Source organism: Rhipicephalus sanguineus, chromosome 10 (assembly GCF_013339695.2).
Source record: "Rhipicephalus sanguineus isolate Rsan-2018 chromosome 10, BIME_Rsan_1.4, whole genome shotgun sequence".
NCBI lineage: Eukaryota > Metazoa > Arthropoda > Arachnida > Ixodida > Ixodidae > Rhipicephalus > Rhipicephalus sanguineus.
The window spans coordinates 56,356,532-56,381,688 of record NC_051185.1 but is presented as its reverse complement, the minus strand read 5'-3'; the positions used below and the strand labels follow the sequence as shown (position 1 = coordinate 56,381,688).

At 45.2% G+C, this 25,157-nt stretch overlaps 1 protein-coding gene across 1 annotated transcript; it reads left to right on the top strand.

Annotated features, from left to right (window-relative positions):
• Positions 1–450: 450 nt before the first annotated feature.
• On the top strand, positions 451–24,549 carry LOC119371897 (probable serine carboxypeptidase CPVL). The gene is made up of 4 exons (XM_037642352.2): positions 451–544; positions 5,102–5,288; positions 20,971–21,301; positions 22,897–24,549. The coding sequence occupies exons 1-4, from the start codon at positions 483–485 to the stop codon at positions 23,736–23,738; spliced, it is 1,422 nt and encodes a 473-aa protein (XP_037498280.1). The 5' UTR covers positions 451–482; the 3' UTR covers positions 23,739–24,549.
• Positions 24,550–25,157: the final 608 nt, after the last annotated feature.

The window sequence follows — 25,157 nt, the reverse complement described above, 5'->3', positions numbered from 1 at the left end:
GCGTCACATATTACGAACGGAAGCACTACATCCATTTTGGCTGCCTGAAAACAGGCTCAGACGATGATGTAGACATAAAAACATTTATGCGCTAGAAGCACACCAGAGGAACATACGGGCAGAGTGCGCTGACCTCCAACGCGCATAACTCACGGACGTTGAGTAGCGGAAGTTTAAAAAGTGACTGATACAGCAGTTGTTATACGAAAAAACATGACGGAGAGGCTCATATTTCGTAGACAACGTAGAGTTAGAATGTAAAAATAACCCGTAGTTTATGAGACACGCGAAACACGTCGGCGAAAGCAAGAGAAAAAAATAACTTGAAGGAGTATTAACAAAGAGCTCGGACACCGCAATATGTCATAGCGTGACGCAAGAAACTCCTTATGGCGCCCGCAGCAGTGCGTAGAAGCTCCTAGTTCCCCGTCGACGGTCAGCACTGGCCACATAGGATAAGCCAATTGTGTCAGTTAAACAATATGATGTATTCAATGGCCTGGATAATCGTCGGCATCATATCAAGCTTGGAGTTTGTGCATTGGTAAGCTCAATTACATTCAGCGAAGCTCATTTTTTCGTTGAAAGCAATTCGCCAAAGCTAAAATTTACCTTTTGTGAGGTTTCTTGGGTATCGGGATTTAACTGCGCCAAAATAAATTTGTCGCTCAACATATCAAGTTGTACGCATAAAACTGACAAAAATCGAATCGCGTTAATAGGGAGAATCCGGACGAAAGTGTTTTAGGTTTATATTACGCATGAAGTACCGCCTTCTTTTGTTTATATTAGCCCAAGAATCCAGCCTTTCAGCGAAAATATTGTTTTAGACATGCTTTGGGTGATTTTGTCCGCAAACATGTACAGACATGAGCAAGATATGTAAATTACGTAATATCTCTCCCGTCCAGCCTACATATTCTAGGGGTGTGCGTATATTTGAAATTTTTAAAACTTGCGCACTAATTGCCGGTTGTGCGTGAATACATATTCTTTTTGCAGCAGATTCAGTCTTCCGCCATAATACTCGGTTGTCGCACACGAGAATTTTTTCGTATGGTTTTCAGATACTTCGCTTGTTCTTCTTGAACGTTTCTTTTTAAATTGGAAATTGGGTGATGTGATGAAATAAGTGTTTTATTCCTACTTTGGAATCAGTGCACGATAGCGGTATTCAGAGATTGCTGGAATGGGCGCTTGTTCTACTGCAGACATAAAAATAGGTTACTGATGACGACGATAATTTCAAATTTACAGCTATGCACAACCCAACTTGGGGCGAAAGTAATAACCAAGAGTATTTTCACCCGTTCGCATAGGAAATGAGAAGTAGAAGGCTTGGTTAAGGAAGCCACATTCGTCCATTTAATCCGCATTGATTTCGATTATTTTCGTTCAGACAAAACATTTGGCAACGGTTGTTTGCGAAGGTCGCGACAGTGTCATACCTCAGGAAGTAGATCTGAAACTGTAATGTTACCTCCTATAAATAGTGCATACCATCAGCAAGAGAAGAAGTACAGTGTAAGTGCTTTCTTTGCTTTTGTTACCGCTGCAGTAAGAGGGCGCTTGAGCATTATTCTCGACGGTATACCGTACATACGTTCCTGGGAAAACTTTTAGAGGACTCCCGAGAGCTCATTTTAAATCTTCATTTTTCTTAACCACAAATGGTGCGGGAATTCCAAGGTGGCGTCGCCACCTGTATTTTCTTTCTGAGCGTTTTCTCGCTTATTAAGCGTCTTCTCACGGCAAGCGTGGTGTTCTTGGTATCGTGGAAGACTACTTTACTAATGCGAGAAAAATCGCTTTGCTCTTTAGTGTCCCTTTAATGCACCAAGCACGGTTTACATTAAGCATGGCTTTAAGCATGGCACATTTTCATAACATGGGTAATCTAAGAATACCAGCATTTGTTATCTTATCGGTGAATTTATTGTGATATATATGTTTCATTATATTCGTTTTATGGCAGTATTTGATTCGTATTGATGCATCTAAAAAATAAGTTATGGGTTATAGCGTGTCGCGACAATGCTCTGATGATGACGCATCATCATCATTAATTTGCCGAATACTGCAGATTAATTTTTACGGCCTGGTCTTTTTTTTAGCGCTTACTATGTACAGTGCACAGGCGTCCTTGCATCTTGCTTTTATCGAAATGCAGCCGCCCTAATCGGGATTTGATCCCGCGACCTCGTGGGATTGCGGCGCAACGCCATAGCCACTTAGCCGCCAGTTTTATGTTGGCCTCCAAAACTCTTATTTCCGGCCGCCCTTTTATGTTCTGCTTCAGTGCATACGTATCTGGGTTCACTAACTGACGCTGAAACGTGCTGTGTGACAGCGTAGTGCCGGCATCATGACGACGGCACATACCGAAGCCGCCGCGGACCCCTGTGCGAAGCTACCCCTCTTCATAGCATATGTAACTTCATTTGACGAATTAGTGACACAGCAAAGAAACGGGCCAGTAAAAGCCACATATGGCTTTACCTGCACTGCCTGACAGGCAGCGGAAACCGCAATGTGTCAGCAGCAAAGAAGAATTCTCTTTCCCTCTCTCTCTCACTCTTAGAAGAACTTCTTGTTGGGCGAGTTGGTGCATGACTTATTGTAGAGTATGTGCGCAAAGCTCGGACGAACACAGGAAAAAACGATGTAGACAGAAGGAGCGTTGACAGTTGATAGTTTGCGCTCCTTCTGTCTACATCGTTTTTTCCTGTGTTCGTCCGAGCTTTGCGCACATACCCTACAATAACTCTCTCACTCCTTCCTTGCTTCTCATTTTTCATGGAAGCAAAAAAGAAAAAAAAAAGCATAACCTAGGCGGCAGCCTCTGGCAACATCTCCGCAGTGTCAAGCTCCTTGAATTGAAGCGCATTATAACTCGCGGCCGTGCGACTATAATATAGTAATTATTAAGGCTTAACGCCCCAAAACCACGACAGCATTATGAGGGACGCCTTAGTGGAGGGCTCCACAAATTTCGGCCACCTGGGGTCCTTTAACCTGCACCCAAATCTTACACGGGCTTCAGGCATTTTCGCCTCCACCGAAAATGCGCGCGGCCGTGCGATTTTACAGTAGCCTTGGCTTTCTGGTAAAATTTGAATTATCTGGTCATTTTAAATGGAGCCAGTCGCCTAAAAAAACTCAGTGCACGCTTTTGCTTGTTCTCGGTTTAAACAAAAAGGCGCAACGCTGTATAGTCGGGCTTTTGGGCGAGCGATTAGAATGGCCAAGATAGTCCACCCGAAACAATTTCTCGTTATTAATTTCACTGGAATTTTACGTGTCAGAACCACGAAATGATTACGAAGCACGCCGTAATAGGTGACTCCGGATTAATTTCGACCACCTGGGGTCCTTTACCGCGCACCAAAATCTCAGCACACGGGTGTTTTTTTCCATTTCGCCCCCATCGAAATGCGGCCGCCGTGGCCCGGGAATCGAACCCGCGCCCTCGAGCTTAGCAGCGCGACGCCCTACGTGCTAAGCTGCCACGGCGGGTGATTATCTTTTTTTTACTATTTTTACTATTCTTTACTATAGCGTCAACCGCTTATTAGATTATGTCTCAGACCGCTGTCATGCCAACCTATCACCCGGTAGCCCATGTAGAGGTCAAAACATCCTAGTCCCCAAACCTTATGTTGTTAGAGACAAGTACTGTACATACAGCTGGAGTGAACTTTTCGTATATAAAACTTCCTACTGTTATTCGCAACAATACCGGCTTTATTTTTGTTCTGTGCCTGTCTTAGCCCTTTGTAGGTTGCCTATACTTTTGACATGCTGATACAAAAACCGGCTGTGGTATATTGATATAAACTACAAAGAAATAGTGTAAAACAAATTTCATCAAAATCAAGCCAGTAGTTTACTGAAAAAAAGTAAAACATATATGTCCCACTGACTCACGAGAGTGTTTTCAAAAACTGGGAAAACATTGTCTTAATGAATCATGACCTTCTGAAAAGTAGGCACATATTCAGGGGCAACAGTCATACTCGACACTTTCGACAGCCAAAGCAAGGACAGGCAAATGGAGAAAAATTGATTGGTGCATGCGGTGATGTAAGCTTTACAGGAGCAGACCACATCTCGCGATTTCATCAACGGGTATTTGCGATGAAACGGCCGAAGCAAGTGGCACAGAGTATCACTTCTCAAGTTGTGCCGAGGAAGGTTGGGCGGACCACATTTCCAGCAGTAGAACACCACCTGCACGTGCGCCTCTTGTGGGCCTTCTGAGCGCTGTGGTCTGCTCCTGTAAAGCTTACATCACCGCATGCACCAATCAATTTTTCTCCATTTGCCTGTCCTTGCTTTGGCTGTCGAAAGTGTCGAGTATGACTGTTGCCCCTGAATATGTGCCTACTTTTCAGAAGGTATATGATATCAAGAGAAATATTCCCACGCACCAATATCCGCAATTACGCTGAGGGATGAGTGTGGCAATTTCGCAGGGGATTGTGCTTCGATGCATTTATCGGTCAAGTTATTGCACAAATTTACAAAAACACGTGCTGACTGGAAACTACAATCGCCTCTCTGAAAAACCAGAAAAAGAGGAAACTATCCAGCATTTTGATTAGTCGGTTCTTTCCATCCGAAGTAGAGGAAAATTCAGAAGCTATCATAAAAATTCGATCGAAATTCAACGTCATTGTAACTCTACTTCCGCCCTTCGAAAGCATGGTAAAATAATTTTCCTCGAGATTACGAAGACATGGGTAAGATTTGAGTGACTTATCGTTGCGCTAATTGCAACGGGTGATGTGGGAGAAATATTTTCCTGCAGACGGAAAAGTGGAACGTATGTGTCCCGCTGTCGCAGAAAGGGTTAATGCAAAGTAAGTTCAACAACCAACCATCCTTTTCAGGGACCTAAACGGAGGCGACACCATCTGGGTCAAGCGTTTGCTCCACTTCGCGTTATTTTCTCAGTATTTCTTTCCTTCTTTTTGTAAAAAACATGGAGCTTTCCTTCCAGTCAACCTCCATGCCTTTTTCATCTCGTTTCCACCTCATCTTCATCCTTCTTTGATTCTTCTGCCTGGTGCCTCCACGAAGCATTATTTATTTTATTTAGCTCCACAGATTCTTCCGGGCCGCTGTTCTTGACGCCTCTAATAGCACGGAAGAAGTGTGACTACGCCAGGAGCATCAGCAAAGTGAAGCTGTTCGAAGACGAGGTGAACGCCACTGCACACTCGGGTTTCATCACTGTGAACGAGACGATGGGAAGCCATCTTTTCTTCCTCTATGTAAGAGCCCAGGTAAGTGCTTGCTTCGCTGTTGACTGCCCCGCAAAACAAACGGACAAAAACAACGAAAAGAACGGGAGCCAACTCTCATCAATCCGCACTTCCTTTTCTGATTCTTTTCTCGCTCTTTACGTCGCCATGAGTGTGTAAACAGCACATCGTTTTGCAGAATATAAGTAGACCATCAGGCGTGCGGGATAGAGAGGTTCGCTTATTCTATGGGCATGCGTAGATAAATGTTCGCGCCTTCTTTCTTTTCCGCTGTTGTGCGCCTTTTCACTTGTTAGTCGGCGTTTGTGGTGCCTTGACTTCTCTCTTGTGTCTGTGTTTGCACGCCCTCTCTCTCTAACATCAGTATTTACCAACTACCTCAGCTCTCTGTTATTCCATTTTTTTGTATTAAACAGGTGTTCATTATGCTTTTTAAAAGCATTTATCTGATGCTGTCACGGTTGATGAAGACTCTAATTGTAGTAGCGTAGAAAGCTGGGACAGACGGAATGGATGCATCAGCAGGAAAACGACGGAAGACACTCAGGTAGAAAGAACACAAGACGAGTAGTCGTTAGACAGCGCTCCTACCATGTCCCTTCTACCTTAGCGCCTCCCATCGTTTTCCAAGCTCATTCAAAAGTTTTGATCAAGGCTGTCGTAATGCTTGCTGAGCCGTTTTGAGGTTTCTCGCCACTAACTTTGAATAAACGTCACGCGTGCTCGAGTAGACCTCATAATGTAATAGATGAACCGCAAATTTCTTTCGGCATAGCTATCACACCCTGCTGCCCTCGAAGCGCATCGAGCTTGAATGCAGATCTTAAAGGCACGGGCACGCCAGCTAGCATATTTCAAAGCTCGACCAAAATCCACTGACATTGGTATCGGCACTTATTGGTTACTTCCTCGTTAGGCTTTGTACTTTATGATTTCTCATATGGATTTCCTTGTACCATGCAGTCGAACCCGAACATATCGAACCTGAAGGGGAAGTAGAGTTGTACAGCGGTATACCAGTAATTCGATGTCAGAAATTCATTCGTCTCGGTAGCTTTGCAGGCAAGGTGTCGAGCTGCTAAGCTTCAGGACATGCGTTAGATTCCCGGCCATGGTGGCTGCATTTCGATGGGAGCGAAATGGAAGAACACCCGTTTACTAAGATTTATATGCGCTATAAAGAACTAAATTTCACTAAATTGTTCGTTTGTATTGATGACATTAACACTGTTTTATTGTTTTGATTTATTGCTTCGCATTCTTTCTTCGATACCTTATCTCACTCCAGTCGTACTTTCTGCGGAAGAGCAGCATGTGTGCGAATAAGCGCAAGCTAACGTTACTTTTCCGAAAGAACAAACAAAGACTCGGAGGTGGAACAACCTTGCAATCCGTTGATATCGATCGAAAAGATAACAAGGCTTGCGCTGTGAGCGCACACACAGTGGTGGTGATGATTCCTTCATACTGCTGGCTCGTACCCTGGGGGATAGGTGTGTCACGAATACGATCGAACTTAGAATAATCAATGATGTCAATAACGAATACGGAAAATGAATATGTAGATAAAACTAAGAAAGAAGCTGCAGTAAATCAAATATGACGTACGCATTCTTTGCTTAGATATGTATATAAAGCGGCAGTGCATGAGATACTTGAGAAGAGGACGATGAAGATGTCTCCGCTTCTTTTCCAGTGCTGCTGCTTCTTATTATTGTTATTCTAATTCCTATTCGGGACAATGATTAAAGTGTCTGATCTGTATGTTTAAAAAACTATTATTGCACTCTTTCATTGATGCGTACGTTTTTTTTGTACACTCATTGCTATTATTTATTTATTTATTCTTTTTATTGGCATCAGCATTCAATACTCAAAATATTAAAAAAAAATTTTTTTTCGTAAGACGACTTCTTGGCCAATCCCCCTGAGTGGGTATGAGCCATGCAGTAGAGGATACTACTACTACTACTACTTTTCCATCCCGGTGGCCTTGGTGCCATCTAGCGGAGGCTCCATTCATCTGAAAAACCCTCAGGCTATCCAGGGATCGCTTCATGCTGCCACTCCCTTATACCAGACAATCACGGACGTGAGACAGTTCGGTCGAGGAGGTATCGTGTGTAGATCGCCAGACCAGACCTGTGTTGCTGACTTGCTCAGATGTTCCACATTCGCGAGAACTCGGGTGAGTGCATTCATTCCTGCTGCTCACCTAGCTTGCACCAAGGGAATAGTAAGAGGTGTCAATTCTCCCAACTCCTCAGCAAACACTGTAGAAATTAGCGACAGCTGGTCTTATTACAGTTTACCGCTGTAATAGACTATTTGACAATACCAGGGTGCCTGCTGAGTCAGTCATAGCCACTTTTGCGGGAACTACATGCCCTTCCGAGATTAAGATATGGCCACTGATATTCAGAGTAGATCAGCTAGCTCTGCGTCCTCTTCAGTGTCATAATTGCTGGTGATTTGGTCAGTGTCGGCGGGTGTAAATCGGGCCAACGCTGCTGGAAATGTGGGGAAGACCATGTCCAAAAAGACTGCACTTCAAAAGATGAGCGGTGTTGCCTATGTGGTGGAGATCATGCCGCTGATTTTCCGAAATGTCCAGCTCGCGCCCAGGAAGTACAGATTCTGGAAATAATAGATAAACGGTGATGCTCTAGGAGAGAAGCAATCATCACTGTGAAAGAAAGGGGATGTGGTTATGCAGGAACTGCTTCTAAACATAATACAGTCTCAGAACAATCCCTCACTGCAATTATTGAAGCAGCTGTGCAGAAGGCAGTAGCGAAGGCTATAGACCCGCTATTGGCAAACCTGGGAGACAGCATTTCACAGGCTATTTCGGATAAAATGAATGTCGTCATGCAAACTGCTGGTCAGTGCTCTGTAACATCTTTGAACCCTAAACCTACACAACGTACCAACGAGGAAAGAAATCAGATACCCAACTCTGAGTGTGGTATTGCGTCAACGAGCTCATCTTTTACTCCTCCTGTCTCTGAAAACCAGCCCATCAACGATATGGAAATGACAGATGCAGAACATATTGCTAAGGCTCAAAAGAGAGTAATATCGTCTGCCAGTGAGGACTCGTCATCTCTACCTCAGTCGAAATCGAAGAAAAGTCAACCTAAATCAATTTTGGAAGAAAGTATACTAGACAAGGCAATTTCTACTGCTGCACTTTCTTCACCATAGGGTCGTTGAAAGTGCTTCAGTGGAACTGCCGCTCCATTTTATCAGCTTCTGTAGACCTATTTTGTATTGTTAATCAACTTAATCCGGATATAATTTTATTACAAGAAACTTGGTTAACTAATAGTATTACCGATTACACCGACTTAGGTCTAATCACATCCATTTCAGGTAAAATATGTCATACGGCGAAAATTATTTTTCAAGTTGTGGATCCTGACTGTGAAATGTTAACCGTAGAGATGGTCCTTCCCGGGTGTTTTTCGACATATATTATGAACACTTATTTTCCTTACGGTGTTCAGTGTACAAACTTTCTTGACAGAGCATTAAATTTTTGTGGGCGTGATATATTGATTTCTGGGAACTTTAATTCGCATCATATTTCTTGGGGTGTAAAGACAGATTCCTGCGGTAATCGGCTGTGGTACTGGTCATTAGATAAAACTTTTCTTGCGAAAACTCTGGATCTTGGACATTCGTGAGAGGCCTGAACTGCTCTACAAGCGATCCAACATTTACTAGCAATACTCTCTCTGTATCTTCGTGGTCGACTATTGACAGTGCCACCAATAGTGATCATCTGCCAGTAATTTATGAAATTTCCCGCCCAGTGACATTCGCTGCTGAACAAACCAATACATTTATAAACTACAGCATATTCAAGAATTGCTTGATATCTGCAATTTCTTCAGTATCCGATGTTTCTGATGAACAAAAATCAAGGATAATTTGTAGTGCTCTGGCAACTTCTAGAAAAAAGTCAGAATTTATGGTTCAAGTCAAAGAAACAGAATTTGTTCAACCCTTTGTGGAATTCGGGATGTTCATTCGATTTTAAAAGAAGGAAAGCTGTCTGGAAAAGCATATTACATAACCAGTGTCCGAAAAATTGGAGCAACTATAAATTCTACCGAACCATATTCAAACACACAGTATCTAAGCATAACGATTTCCTATCCAAAGCCAAAAATAAAAGTGCGTTTTTCAAATTCCTCAGTAGTAGAAAAATTCTTCAGTGTCCAAACAACAGATTCTTTGTGTACTCTGAACAAGAAATTAGGCAAATGCTGAAAGATATGTCTAGAAAGCAGATTTTCATCTGTACTACCACCATACACTAAAGTTGCAATACCGAGTGATGATTATAACGAGATATCAATGACTGAACTGGCCACGGTAATGCAAGGACTTCCCAATTCCGCTCCAGGTGTTGATGGAATAACCACAAAAGTGCTAAAAATCCTTTTCAGGGAGGCCCCTGATATCTTAATAGCTATAGTTAATCATTCTATCAAATGCTCATGGATTCCTTCTAATTAGAAAATTGCTAAAATAATTCCAGTTTTTAAAAAGAACTCTGCAGGATACACTCTTGACAATATTAGACCAATTGCACTAACTTCTAATCTGGTTAAATTAATAGAAAGAATTCTTTTTGCCCGTCTTATGATATTGGTACAGGATAAAGAAGCTTTCAGCCCCTTCCAAATTGGCTTTAGACCTGGATGTTATATTTGGCATGCACATGTGGATTTCGAGAGCCGAATCAAATTAGCGCGCCTTCACAGACAAATATCAGCCCTGGTAACATTGGATATCTCGAAAGTGTTGCATCCAACGCTTTACGGCGTTGCATCGAACGCGCTGTGGCGTTGCGACCAACGCGCTGTGGCGTTGCGCCCAACGCACTGTGGCGTTGCACCGAACGCGCTGCGGCGTTGCATCGGAACATGCGCGCGTGCAAGACTGCCTCGATTGTGATTGGTGGATCTGAGTGTTTGTTCTGTGTATGTGCCTGTTCGTGATTGGATGTGTGCATTCACGTATACTTGGATGGGGGGCTTTTGCTATCTGTATGTCAGTGTTACCACGGAACCGATGGAATAAAGACGATCCACGAGTACGTCTCCCGGTGTGGAGTTACAACAAACTGGCCACGAGGATGGGATACGGCAAGATACCCTGAAGATGGCTTCGTCGGGCGCTACATTTGGCAAACTGCCGGAGTTCGACCCGGACAACGGGGACTTCGAGGTCTACCTCGAGCGTCTCGAGTGCTTCATCGACGCCAACGACATTGCAGAAGAAAAGAAACTGCAGGTCTTCTTGACTACGATCGGCGAAAAGGCTTACGGGACGCTAAGAAGCTTGCTTCTTCCAAAGAAGCCCCCGAAAGTAACATTCGAGGTTGCCGTTGATGCACTTAAAAAGCACTATGCTCCCAAAAGTTCCGTGGTGACGGAAAGGTATCGCTTCCACCAAAGAAAACAAGAGAAGCATGAAAGCGTGGCGGACTTCATCGTGGGTCTGAAGAAATCGGCGGCGACGTGTGCGTTTGGCACATTTCTAGAGGAAGCTCTGCGGGACCGACTAATCGCCGGCCTTCAAACAGACGCTGTGCGCTGCCGACTGCTAGCCGCGCCAGACGCTGAGCTGACTTGGGAACGCGCCTGCAACATCTCCGTGGCTATGGGAGCAGCTACGAAAGACACTCAGCAGATGGCCTCTACGAACAGCGAAGAAATCGCAGCGAGCGTCTCCGATTTGCACTGGCAAGGACAAGCAAAGAGACGGCATCCACAAGGAAGTGCTGGCAAGAACGCGAAGAATAGTGCGTTCACAAAGACTGAAAAGACCACGCAGCATGGGACTAAAGCTTCTTGTCATCGCTGTGCGGATCATCATTCACCAGTAAGTTGCCCATTTGTTAACAGTACTTGTTACAAATGTCAGAAAAAAGGGCAGATAGCGAAAATGCGTAAAACCAAACGCGTTAAGCAGCTGGATTGTGATGTCGCCGGAAATGAGTTACTTACGCTGTGTCACACTGATAAAAGTTCAGGAACGCCGGCTATTACAGTTATGTTTGAGATAAATGGAAAGGAAGTTTGCATGGAGTTGGATACAGGTGCTGCTGTGTCGGTCATGTCCGAATCTGAGTGCGCTAAGTTTTTTCCTTCAGCTAGCTTCAGAGAAGCTAATGTGAACTTAGTCGCCTACAATGGCACACCTGTCGACATCAAAGGCGTGATAGATGTTGATGTTCGATATTACGATCAATGCTATTCACTGCCACTTATGATAGCAAAGGATGCTGAAAAAGCTAGGATGCCAACATTGCTTGGTCGAAACTGGCTGCAAAAAATTAAAATAAGATGGCATGAAGTCATGTGCATGAAGAGTGTGAGAAATTCAGTTCCTGTAGTAGAAATATACAGTGAAGTGTTTGAACCAGGTTATGGCGCTATCAAAGGCTTCAAAGCCAGTATTAAGCTCAAAGAAGGTGTTACGCCGGTCTTTTGTAAGACGCGGCCAGTGCCATATGCTCTTCGTGAGCAGGTGGAACAGGAACTGTTGAACATGGAAAAAGCTGGAGTCATGTACAGAGTAAGACATAGTGCTTTGGCGACGCCCCTGGTCATTGCACCGAAAAAAGATAAAGGGCTGCGTCTGTGCGGTGACTATCGTGCCACTATCAATCCGGCAATAGAAGTTGACCACTACCCTCTGCCGCTGCCAGAGGATATTTTCACGACATTGCAAGGCGGAACCGTCTTCTCGGTCATTGACCTATCTAAGGCTTATCTACAGCTGGAGTTAGATGAGCCGGCACAAGAATTGCTGACGGTGAACACGCACCTGGGCCTTTTTAGGTTTCAGCGTCTCCCTTATAGTGTCGCGTGCGATCCTGCCGTATTCCAAGCAGTAATGGATCAGATCCTAGGTGGCTTATCGCGAACCGCCTGCTACTTGGACGATGTCGTCATATCTGGCGAGACATACGAGCAGTGCCGCGAGAGAGTCGAGCAGATGCTCAGACGCCTAAGTAAGCACGGTTTAAAGGTCAACGCCGGAAAGTGCAAGTTCTTTCAGGAGAAAGTAACTTATTTGGGTCACCAAATTGATAAAATGGCCTGCATCCTACTAGGGATAAGGTGATGGCTATAGAAAACGCACCCAAGCCAGTCAATGTGACACAACTGAAAGCCTTTCTGGGTTTGGTGAATTTTTATTCCAGATTCCTGCCAAATTCATAACAATAATATCTGGGGTTTAACGTCCCAAAACCACGCTATGATTATGAGAGACGCCGTAGTGGAGGGCTCCGGAAATTTCGACCACCTGGGGTTCTTTAACGTGCACCTAAATCTAAGTACATGGGCCTCAAACATTTTCGCCTCCATCGAAAATGCAGCCGCCGCGGCCGGGATTCGATCCCGCGACCTTCGGGTCAGCAGCCGAGCGCCATAACCACTAGACCACCGTGGCGGGGCATTCCTGCCAAATTCGGCAATGGTTTTAGAACCTTTACATGAGTTGCTACGGAAAGAGACCAAATGGCACTGGTCACGTCACTGTGACGATGCATTCAATAAGTGCAAAGCGTTGTTGACTGATGAATGTTCTTCAGTTGTATGATGTTCGCAGAGACATTCAAATCACATGTGATGCGTCGGATTATGGCATTGGAGCGGTACTGTCGCACGTGGAGAATGGCGTCGAGAGGCCGATAGCGTTTGCTTCAAGGTCTCTCACCGCGGCGGAACGCAATTACGGGCACATTGAAAAAGAAGCCATGAGCATTGTCTTTGGGGTAAAAAAGCTACATAAATACCTGTATGGGAAGAGCGTTTAAGGTAGTAACAGACCATCAGCCCCTGACAGTGCTGTTTGACCCAAAGAGGCAGGGAAGCGCTGTGGCTACCGCGAGAGTGCATAGATGGCTGACCTTCTTGGCTAACTATCGATACATAATAGTGCATAAAGCGGGAATAGCGATTGCTAATGCCGACGCGTTGTCCCGCCTACCGCTATCTGACACTGAAGAGCTGGCTGAAGAAATTTTTTAAGTTTTCCACTCTAACCGACTTACGACCACTCACAGGGCGAAGTGATGTCACGCATGCAACAGACCACCACACGACAAGGCTGACCTAACGAGCGCGCTTCGAATGAGATGACGGGTATGACGACGTATGTTGGTTAACCAACAAATCGATTCATGCCAATGGCGCGCTACACCGCCATTCAGGTGGGCATTGGACCGGGGCTCATGGCTCAGTTATTGCTGCATTAATCCATGACATGCAGTTCGGCCATGGAAGCGTCGGTGCACGCGAGCCATGAATTTGGTGGATCCCAAATAGCTCAGGTGCTCGCGACTGTATGGCGTCATGGACATGCACATGGAATGCATGGCATGGGCACAGGTTCACCGCGAATGAACGCATGGCATGAAAACCATGAGCAATGCTGATGTCAAAAGCGCACTGTATGATGAACCAGAACATGAGCATGTCACATGCATGAGTGCACTGTTTCGACACCAAAATCCACCCGCTACCATGCGAGTGTCATGTGTGTCATGAGTAACGCGATGTGCCCGATGCATTGGAAAATTGTACCATGCATTTTGCCTAGATGGAAGGGCATATGCAATTGGTGTGGATGCATAGTTCCACTCTCACTGACTTGCCACTCACAGCTAAAGATATTGAACGCGCAACAGACCGTGACAGGCTCCTAACGAGCGTTCGAAACATGATATGGCACGGTTGGCCAAAAAGCGTTCCAAATGAGCTACAGCCATTTTGGGTTCGTCGGTTGGATCTTGCAGTTGATAATGGCTGCATTGTTTGGACCAACAGGATCGTAGTACCAGAAAGTTTGCAAGCCCAGGTTCTAGCTCTTTTGCACGAGCAGAATTTGAGGATCACCAAAATGAAAGCAGTGGCACGTTCAATAGTGTGGTGGCCAGGCATAGATAATGCTCTAGAACAAGTGGCACGCCGATGTAAAGCATGCCAGTCTGTACTCCCTTCGACGCAGCCAGCACCCTTGTGTCAGTGGCGAGTAAGCGATGTCCCATGGGAAAGAGTACATTTAGATTTTGCAGCTAAGGAAGGGCATATGTTCTTGATTGCTGTGGATGCATATTCGAAATGACTTGAAGTGAAAATCATGCATTCAACAACAGCTACAAAAACTGTGGAAGCTGTACGTTCTTTGTTTGCGTCGCATGGGCTTACAACCGAGGTGGTTACCGATAACGGCCCTCAGTTCACTGCTGCTGAATTTGAGGCCTTCTTAAAGGGCCCCTCACCAGGCCACATAGCAAATTTTAGTTAGACGCTGGAGGTTGTTGTATGCCGCATGAAGAACAGTATGCCGCAAGAATTTTTCAAACCCCGTACTTTACAGCAAGTGGCACCCAGAAGTTTTCCGGTCCCAGTGCAAATTTTGTGATGAGGCAGCGAATTTGGTCCACATGGTGTGGACATGTCCGAGTCAGAACGATGGTTCCCACACACTAGAATCCTGGGAGGCCCTGCTCCGCAACCCAGACCCCAACGTCCAGCGGGACCTCATCAGTCAAGCCCTTGCTGCTGCCGTGTCTCAAGGGATTCCGGCCGACGGCTAGGGGCGACGGGCAATGCCTGACGTAATTGACTGATTTTAAAAATAAAGTTTTTCTCTCTCTCTCTCTCTCAAATCTGTTCATTACGAGCTGAGAAAAAGAATAATTTGTAGCGGCGCGAAACCATGATGCGAGGAGGCGAGTTTCAAACCCTTGCCACTCGCCCTGTGTAGCCTTCGCAAGCCAAATCCCTTCCCTGCCCTCTTCACTTGACACATACGCATGAACACGTCATGCGCATGCATGGTCACGTGCGCATGACGTGCCCGAGCCAGCCCGAGCACGCGAGCGGCGTTGCACGGCCGTTAACTTTTTTTTTATGTAGCGGCCATGGGCGTTTTGTCGGCGTTCTCTGGTGTGTACTGCCTGTTTCTGCGGGACGCGCATGAAAGTTGAGACATTTGTACGGGCACGAGAGCGGCGGTATCATGAGCCAGTGCCGCATTAACGTTTACTTGGACGCGGTAGAATAAACGAGCATAATGAGTGCTCGAACGCTACAGCACATTACTTTCGTTTCCAGGGCTGGCGTCTGCTCGATGCGCTAACCGCGGGGACACGAACGCATGGAGAGGGAGGCACATTAGCCCGCATCTCGCTGTAGTTCACGGGGAAAAAAATGAAAAAGACGCACACATTCTCTTTGTGTGTCTCATTATTTCTCTCAAGTTTTATTATCTATTCAAACAACAAATTACACAAACTACACATGTCGTGTCAAATAATTATCGCAGCGTCACGTGCTACTGTTGGCGACGTCAGAGCACAGTCGTCTACGTAGAGGAGCGACGTCACAGCACTACCATATACGTAGGGCCATTTTACCATTTACGCATCCCCTCATTCTCTGAAGCGCGCGCCGCGAGAGGAAGGGCAAGCAGCGTTCACTTGAACTTTGACCCATTTCCGCGGCGCGTAGCGTTGCAAATTTTGGCAGACGTGATCGTGAACGCCCAGTGTATGTATTGTGCTCGTTAGCTCAAAATTGTCAAACCTGGTGAGGGGCCCTTTAAAAGCGAACGGTGTAGAACACACGCTCACGCCACCGTACCACCCAGTCAAACGGTGCAAATAAAGACGTTCCACGAGTACGTCTCCCGGTGTGGAGTTACAACAGAAAGCTTACGATAGTGTAGAACATAAATATTATTGGATCAAATAAAATTTCATGATATCCCTAACTATATAGTGAGGTGGCTTAGTGAGTTTTTAACTGGAAGGGATTTTTATTGTTCACTAAAAGGTCATTGTTCAGGTATGCATTGCCAGTCAAGAGGGGTTCCTCAGGGAGCAGTCACCTCGCCTCTTCTTTTTAATGTATTGCTAAGCACTATTCCCAGCCATGATGGCGTATACACATACGTATATGCAGATGATATAGCTTTTTTTTTCGTCAGACTCTGATATACATTCGCCTATATACTCGCTTACAAACGTATATGTGCGCCATTGAAAATTGGTTAGAGGCTATCCATTAATGTCTTAATGTCTGAAAGAGCGCAGTGATAGTTTTCCCTTTGGATGACCCAGTTAATATAACACTAACTTGCAACCTGCAGAACATACCACAAGTGGACTCGGTAAAATATCTGGGAACTAATTTATGATACTCGCCTCCTCTGGCATACACACATTGATTACATAACGAACAAAGGAGTACGGGCGCTAGGAATCCTACGAAGACTTTGCAACAGTAGAACGGGGATGCGAAGGGACACACTAATTATGATATACAAGATGTACGTACGCCCAGTATTAGAGTTCGTATCTGTTTTATATTCGGGTGCACCAGCTTATAAATTGCGTCCTCTTGTACTGCTGGAAAGAGAGGCCCTAAGATTATGCCTTGGATTACCGAAATTCGTAGCCAATAAAGTCAACTTAGAGGCAAGATTGCCCTCTCTTTTGTGCAGATTTAGGATACTAACGGTACAAACATTCCTAAAGATGTATGAATATCCTATAAAACTAAAAATTGTTTTCATGTCTCACCCAACGTTATTTTTTCGATCTTACTGGCCTCGGTTTCATACACCACAGGTGAGTTACGTACAAGCACTTATTGGACCATTAGATGTTAAACTGAGTGAAGTTCCTTCCATTGACAAGGAAAGGCACAACCTTAAAATCATTTTTGACGATATATATCCAAATCATGCCAAAAAGTTGCCTTACCAGATGTAAGGAAAGGACACGAAAGTGATGTGTTTTAGGCATGATTTGGGACTAAAAGGACTAAAAAGCGTCGAGAACCGGGAAAACCGAAACCGAAGAAGACGAGCGGAGGGCAGGTGGCACGAAGGCGACAACCTAACAGGAAGAAGAAGAGAAGAAAAAGAAGGAACGTGCGGAGAAGAGCTCGCGGGTTCAGGCCACGAAGGCGGACGAAGCGGTGCGCCGCGCTAGGTGAGGAGCTCCGGGCGACGTTCCTGAGGCGGGCGTTGGAGCAGTTCGTGCCTACCGGGTCGAGGGCCGATAGCCGGTCCAAGGTACAGTTCCGGTGGCCTGTTCAAGGTTGAAGGACGAGGCCTGCTGAACGGCTCTTGCCCCTGGGTGCAGTGGCCGAGGGCAGGATCGTGGGCGAGGCCTACCTGGTGCGGTCTTCGCGGGTCGTGGCCTGACACGGGTCCTCGGGAGTTGCGACCTGTACTGCTGGGTTGGCCGCAACTCCGACTCAACGGCGCTGCACACGGTAGCGCATCTGTGGGCCGTCAAGCGTGCCAGCCGTGCCACCTGTGTCCTCGCGCACGTCAACGACCGCATCATGCTGGGACGACGGGGACCCAAGCTGTGAGACGGCGTTTTTGTTTCACGAATCGGGAACTATACGCGTTCGACACCCTTGTAGCCTAGCCGGACTCTCTGCCTACTAATTCATGACTGTCGCACATGTCGCGTGATGTTTGACAGTTAGTGCTATATATATAGTTCTTTGTCCTACCATCGTTCTCATCTTCTCTAGTGTACAATATAAAGCTTCTTTTCTTCGCCTAGATGAATCCTTTCTCGTCCGTCATCAACAAACATAGTGACGAACGTCCGTAACCATCACACCAGATATTAAACGGCCTACTACAAATGCAGTTAGAGGGGATAAATACAACAAATATTATAGCTACCGATGCCTCACAATCCGAAGAAAAATCTGGCATTGGTATTTTCTCCGAGACATTCAACTGGTCATTCTTATTAAGACTTCCTGATTTCTTATCAGTATTTTCGGCGGAATTTCTAGCGGTGATTATGGTTTTACGAAAGCTGAGCCCATCAACCTCAAGAGTGGCTATAGTTTCAGATTCGTTATCTTTGTGTTCAGCACTCGCTGCACATAGTTATTCTCAATTATCACGTACTTTTCATTTTCTTGTTCCCACCCACGTAACTTTAATCAGATTAATCTGGGTACCAGGCCACAAAGGGATATAAATGAATGAAATGGCGGACACTTTGGCGAAAGCCGCTCTCAGTGGTCCGATACTATCAATTATCCCCACATCAGCACTCATAATTCGTGACAGATTTAGAAGGCGTGCCATAATTCAAGATTCCGGTAAAACATCAATCACTCATATAAACGAATATCGACACCTCTTGTTTCCTTGGCGTAGGAATTTGTTTAACAAGAAAAGATGAAGTGGTTTTTACTCAATTACGATGTCGCATTCCAAAACTAAACTTTTATAGGCATAGATCTGGTCTGGCTCCTTCTCCTCTTTGCTCGTTTTGTAACAAGGACGAAACAATTGAACATTATTTCTTATCATGTAACCGCTTCAATTTACTGAGGAAAAACATTCTCAAAGCAGCGTTTAATCGTATTAGATTGGATTTTATTACTTCGAATATTCGCTCCTTGGGAGCCTCCTCATTAGGTCATTGTTACCGAGATGTCTGTTCCGCTGTACAAAAATTCTTAATTGAATCAGGGCAATCTTGATTCTGAATTTTTAAATTAGCATTATTAATATATTCTAACCTATATTTCATTTTCATATGTGTCCACTTTTACCTATAAATTATTCGTTTCTTGGCTAATCTCCCAGAGTGGGTGTGAGCCATTTATAAAGGTCATCATCATCATCTTTTCCATCTCCGCTTACTAATAATTCTAACACCTCTGTGAGTGTATACTGGGTGTTTGGTCGTCTCACGCGTAGCACACTCACGCTAAGCGTAAGTCTAACCTTAGGTAGCAACAAATACAATTTTTTTTTCTTGTGCGACTTTTCACTGCACGTAAATATTGGGATAGCCGCAACAAACAATCCAAATAAAAGTGCAACAAATAAACTTTCTCAGCTGTCGCTACCAAATTCTCGTGTCACATATTTACGGAAACACCAGGTGGTCAGAATCACTTTCAAAGTTTCGAACGACGCACGTTCTCATTGTACACGTAGTTAGAGCTTGTTGTGCCTAATAAAATTTTTATAGCCGAACGGGGAGGGCTGTTTCTTCATTAGACAACGAAGCACACGTAAGGATCTAAGAATGTTTAGAGCATGACTTCTTTTTCAGTTTTTTTTTATTTTTTTTTGTCAGAACAGCCTCAAGAATAGAGGGTCCGTATAAAGCATACTGCATAGCCTGCAAGCGTTAAAGGGGTCGTGAACCACTCCTCGGGCTTCGTGAGAAAACACACCCTGCGGATCGCAGACATTCCTATGAACATCTCAGCAAAGCCTTGCAGTCTTACGCGGCAAACATAGCTTAGAAGTGAAGCGCGAAGGTGCCGTTTTCTCAGGCGCCTGCCGTTTGGTGTCGAACAGCAGGCAGCTTGCTATTGGCCAATAGCAGGCATAAATCAAGAGCGGCGTTTGGATAAGATGCGCTTCTTGCCAAGGGGTGCCGTAATGTGCCGGCGCCGTACTCTGAGTCCATAGCCTGCTAGCATTACACAGTGTGCCACACGAGCGCCCAGGTATCACAACGGGAAAGAGCGATCGCGTTTCATCAGGCGCGCTCAAGGTCATCACGTGCGCTGACGTTACTTCTTTCTCCCGTGCCATCCCTACCCGTGTAGCATCCTGCGCGTCTGCCGGAGTGCGATTGAGGACAGAATACGCTTAAAGCGCGCGAAAAATCCTTGGAATTCCGCTCGTTCTTCAGGATACGAGACATTTATGCGGCAATCGATTCATGAGGCAATTAGCTCCGATACTGAGGTCATTCGATGATTACTTGCAAGTGTGGTTCATGAAACCTTTAAGCTTGGCACAGTGTCACGACTGTGCAGCGATTTCGACTATTATGCAGCAACAATCACCATCGCTCTATACAGCATCGACAGAGCGACCTTACTCTTGCACCTAGTAATGATTAATTATGCTTTCCTCAAATTAGAAATATCAATTTTTTATCCTCTGTTCTTTCTAAAGAAGCTGTAGAGAATGCCACTTAATTAAAAGTGCCGGTAAACTTGTCGCTATTATACTTATAAAAATATTGAATTGGTTCATTCCGTTTTATTGTTTCAATCCTATTGCCAAACAGCAATGTCTTCGTTAAAGCTCTTGCCATTTAATGCAATCTCAACTGGATAGAAATACAACGTTAGTGTAACTACGGCCGGAGATGCTAGTATCTGTAATAAACATGCATTTATATTTATGTTTTCAGTAGTAATATCGCAGTGACATTATATATGATATAGGCTTTTTCAAGTATACCAGGTGTCATCCTGGGAAAGCGTCATCTAAAAAAAGAGAATATTGTGCAGAAACTAATGCCGGTGTCCCACGGTGCAGTGCTGATCGCGATTAACAGCGATTCGAGATCAATTTTCTCAACAGTGATTGGCTCCGTACTTCAAGCTGCAGAAGGGAGCCAATCACGATAAAGAAATTCGATCCGGGTCAGTCCCGATACCGATCAAAAGTGACCGTGTGACACCAGTACAATCCACATAATCTGAGCTAGGCTATCATATGAACATTAGCAAGCCTTTTAAGAGGTGTTCTAAGTCCAGAGAAAGCTTTCGGCTTGCTCTGGTAAGAAATTCTTTGTTGGCGCTTCTGTCACTTGGTAACTGAAGTCAAAAACCGCAACTTGCAATATTACTAATGACCATTTCCGCAGGAACACACCTCCACGACTCCGCTCATGCTTTGGACACAGGGAGGTCCAGGCCTGTCTTCCATGTTCGGCCAGTTTCTCGAAATCGGACCACTGGCCATAGATGATAACGGAAGATTGCGCAAGCGGCTCCGGACAATACAAAACAGCGTGAGCGTCATCTTCCTCGACGTTCCCGTCGGTGCAGGCTACAGCTTCACGAAAAACGCCAAGGGTTATGCGCAAAGCCTGGAGGACATTGCAGTGGCAGTAGCCGAGTTTCTCAGACAGTTTTTGCTGCTCTTCCCGGAATACAAGGAGCGGGACTTCTATGTCGCCGGTGAATCGTACGGAGGTAGGCATATAAGCCCTACATATATACAGACAAACCTCGATATAACGACTACGGTTATAAGAAATGTTTGGGTATAACGGAGTAAGTGAGAAGTTGCGTTACCATTTCTGCAGTGTTACGAATATACGATTATAATGAATTTCCGGATATAGCAAAACCACTTTCATGTCACCTGCGACTTCGTTAGTATAAGGTTTGACCGTATTTGAAAAGTTCCTTTTTTTGTTTACCTTTGATGCACTTTCTTACAGCAATTCAAAGCCCTTTTCATGAATTTTATGGCGTGATATTTCATATGACCGTTTGAGTCTGGTTTACGCCGTGAGCGCCACCATCGCCTTGAAGGCATGCAGCGACGCCTGGCGTACTTGGCAGCAAAAATGCAGCATACTTGGCGTGATGCAGCATTCTTACCTGCATCACACTTTCTGCTCAGCCGTATGTGTACGAGCCACCACCGGCTCTCGCTGCTGTCGGTCGTGAGCATTCTCCGCAGAAACAATGTTCCTGATAAGCAACTAAGCAGGCACATTGGGCAGAGCGCTAATCAGCTGAGCGCTTAGCAGCAGAGCCGAAAGAGCTCACCGTGGTTGCTCTCCGATTCTTGTCAGTGGCTGCCCTAAGTTCCTTTTCCCGTAGTATAGGGGACGTTAATGATACTGTTTTAAGTGTATTGTAACAATTGTGATATAGATGTGAAGAAAGTAAACTGGACGAAACAAGAACTCGCAGGTTAGGTCCCTGCCAGCGTCAAGTTGTCTTTTCGTCCATTTACTTTCTTCACATCTATATCACAATTGTTAAAATACACTTAAAACAGTACCATTAACATCTCCTATACTTTCCTTGGCTTCATTATCTGCTTGTTTTTCATCATGGTGGGATGCACCGGTTTGCTTGTAACGCTAAAACCTGTGTGTAATTTCGATTCGAGCCTTCAGCGAACACAATTCACAAAGTGCCGTAGCCAATCGCGCAAGGATGACCACTGTAGGAAACTTCTGAGGTATTTAAAGGGCTCCTAAAGAACTCCAGAAGATAAAAAGAACGAGCGCGTTATTCTCTCCTGATGTTTCTTGTCTCTTTGGCGCAATTCGTGACCTCAACAGTTTGTTCACATGACGTCATGAGGAAATAAGTTTTCGATTGGTCTATATATACGAGAGACATCAGTTGTGAACAGTCTCCTACCCTGTTTTGCCATGCACTCGAAAGCCCATTCTGCCTTGACTCGCATGACAATCGCGCGCGATAACCTGATTTCACCTCGTTTCGTGCTTTTTCGACTGAGCAAACAGAGATAACAGCGTGTATGCTCAGCGCTTAGTGCTGACATTGTCCACGTGTGTTATGAAGAAATAAGTGGTGGTGGTGGGGGGGGGGGGGGAGAGATAGCGCTTGTAGGAAGGGTAGTGAAGGCGAGGAAGAAACCACTCTTTCGTCTTCAACTAAGTATAGTTTGGGGGCTCTTTAAAGACTCGCCGGTAGCGCCTACACGAAACGTGACTGCCTGAATTTGTAGTAGTGGTGCGAAAGTTTGCACAGGTCGACCCGTGCGAACTGAATTAAACCTTTCAATTCCTTTCCTTATTCAGGAAGATACGCCGTCGGCATCGCGCACCATCTCCTGACGAACAATGCCGAACAAGTAGCCCTCAATCTTAAAGGAACGATTGCCGGGGTCGGATTCCTTGGACCAATCTTCCAGATAGCCGACTCCAGCGAGTTCCTGTACGACGCTTCGATGCTCACCAAGACAGGTCGCGAGACCTTCGCTAAACAGTTCGAGGCCATGAGGAGTCTCTTGGCCTTAGGTCAAGTGAGAGTGGCTCTCTACCTCTTGCTTCGAACAATCTTCACCGACGACACGAACCCGACCCTGTTTCAAAACCTCACGCTGTTCAACAACCAAGCGAGCGCTCTTTATTCCGAGAAGCCTGCAAACATGATAGAGTACTCGCGCTACGTAAACACGACGGGTTTCCGGGAAGTGATACACGTTGGACCCGACGTTGAGTTCGAGCCCCACAGCGATATCCTCACGGCCAGCTTGGCACTGGACACAGTGGCGGATATCAGGGACCAGATAGAGCTGCTGCTCAACACGAGCAAAGTTCTGTTCTACACGGGTCAAGTTGACACACTGTTTCCGTCGCCCAACTTGCGAGCCTATTTCCGCACGCTGCGCTGGACGGGTGCATCAGAGTACCGAAAAGCTTCCCGCAGTACGTGGACGATGAACTACGACTCCAACAGCATCAGTGGCTACGTAGTTCAAGTGCGTAGTTTAACCGATGTAACCATACTCGGAGCTGGACACTACGCCGCAGTAGACAAGCCGGACGAAGTCTACGACCTCATGTCAAATTTCATTTATTCCGGGAACCCGCTACGCACAAAGCTTACGCAAGAAACCGAGAGACATTTACTGCGGTAGAAACGCGTAGAAGTAGCAACCGTGTCAAACTATACTCCTATTTAACAACGCTTATTGTCGGATGATTCTATAACGTCATCTTAGTCGCATAACATTGGAACACACTTGCATACTCTTACTCTTTTCCGTGCGCTCTGAACAAAACACGTTGCTTGAGACACCGACGCTTCTCACACACATTACCAAGCATCGATGAGGATGCCATCAGAAGAAACTGTATGCATACGTTGCGTTCCCTCTGCTCCATAAAAATGTTAATTTATTGAAACTATTTTGTAGTGTTCGTTTTGCTTTCTTGAATTAGTCTCGCTTATCAACACACTCAACTTTGGCATCAAACTACACACTTTAATGCATCCGCTCAATTCGATGAAACACGCCATAATATTTATTTCGTGCGTTAAAGATTTTCAGTATTCTTTCATAATAAAATTCGAAATGCTGCGAAGATGTATAAAGCTTTGCTCTTATGTAGAGAATTCCATCCAGACATGTGGGGAGGAGGAAGAAAAGTAGAGAGGGTAAATATAATTATGGCAGTTGACTTGGAGGCGATTATACGGCATATGTGTCTAGCGTACAGTGCGTGTAGTCTCTTAGCCAGACGTGTCCAGACAATGCGAAATAAAAAAAAATGGAGGCAACCCTAATCCTCGACTTAGGTGTCCGGATATGGCACTCGCACGCCGGTGTCCCGTATGCCCTGGTGTATTCCTTGGGTTAACTTTTACAGCGAAAGCTGTTATGAGATCACAACAAGGGCCGTTTTTGGCGCCGTAGTTGTCCGCCGCCACCGCTGCCGCCGCCGGTGTACGTAACCACTATAGCGCGAAATAAGAAAAAAAAACGAAATAAGACAAAATATCAGGATGGAACGAGGTTCGAACCTGGGCCCTCTGCGTGATAGCCCAGTATTCTACCTCAGAGCCATGTCGGTGCTTGAAACTGCTTTGTAAAAAGACCCTATGCAGGCTTCATGTCGGGAAGGAACCACATTAACATATGTAATGTAGCGTAGTAGAAGAGTAAAATAACAAATAGGTGTCACACAACGCGAATTCTGTAATCAGGCATCACACAATGCGAATTGCGCAACGAGTAGGTTGTTGAATGCTTCCAACCCATTACAAAGGGCTCTGCCATAATTCTTCATCGTCATCAACCACAGCATCAACGAAGTGCACATAATGCCTTACACGTGCTCAGCGGGTACCACGGTTCTCGGCAGATTGACAAAAAATTGTATAGTGGCTGTTTCCCTACTTCACAAAAATTATGATGATTTATAGCGTAGTGGTTCTTCGCAAGCGCACTTCTATTGGTTGCCAAGGAAGCCCATAAGGCTCCCATGATCCAGTTCCTCAGGGTCTCGATAAAGTTAACCCATATATACCCCAAAAAAAACACAAAAAGTGCAAT

What these genes read in the sequence shown, in the direction of transcription:
- LOC119371897 (XM_037642352.2), top strand. Translation starts at nt 483, where the DNA reads ATGATGTATTCAATGGCCTGGATAATCGTCGGCATCATATCAAGCTTG. An exon ending in TCCTCTATGTAAGAGCCCAG is followed by an intron (nt 5,289 to 20,970) that starts GTAAGTGCTTGC and finishes CCATTTCCGCAG; the next exon opens with GAACACACCTCCACGACTCC. An exon ending in CGCCGGTGAATCGTACGGAG is followed by an intron (nt 21,302 to 22,896) that starts GTAGGCATATAA and finishes TTCCTTATTCAG; the next exon opens with GAAGATACGCCGTCGGCATC.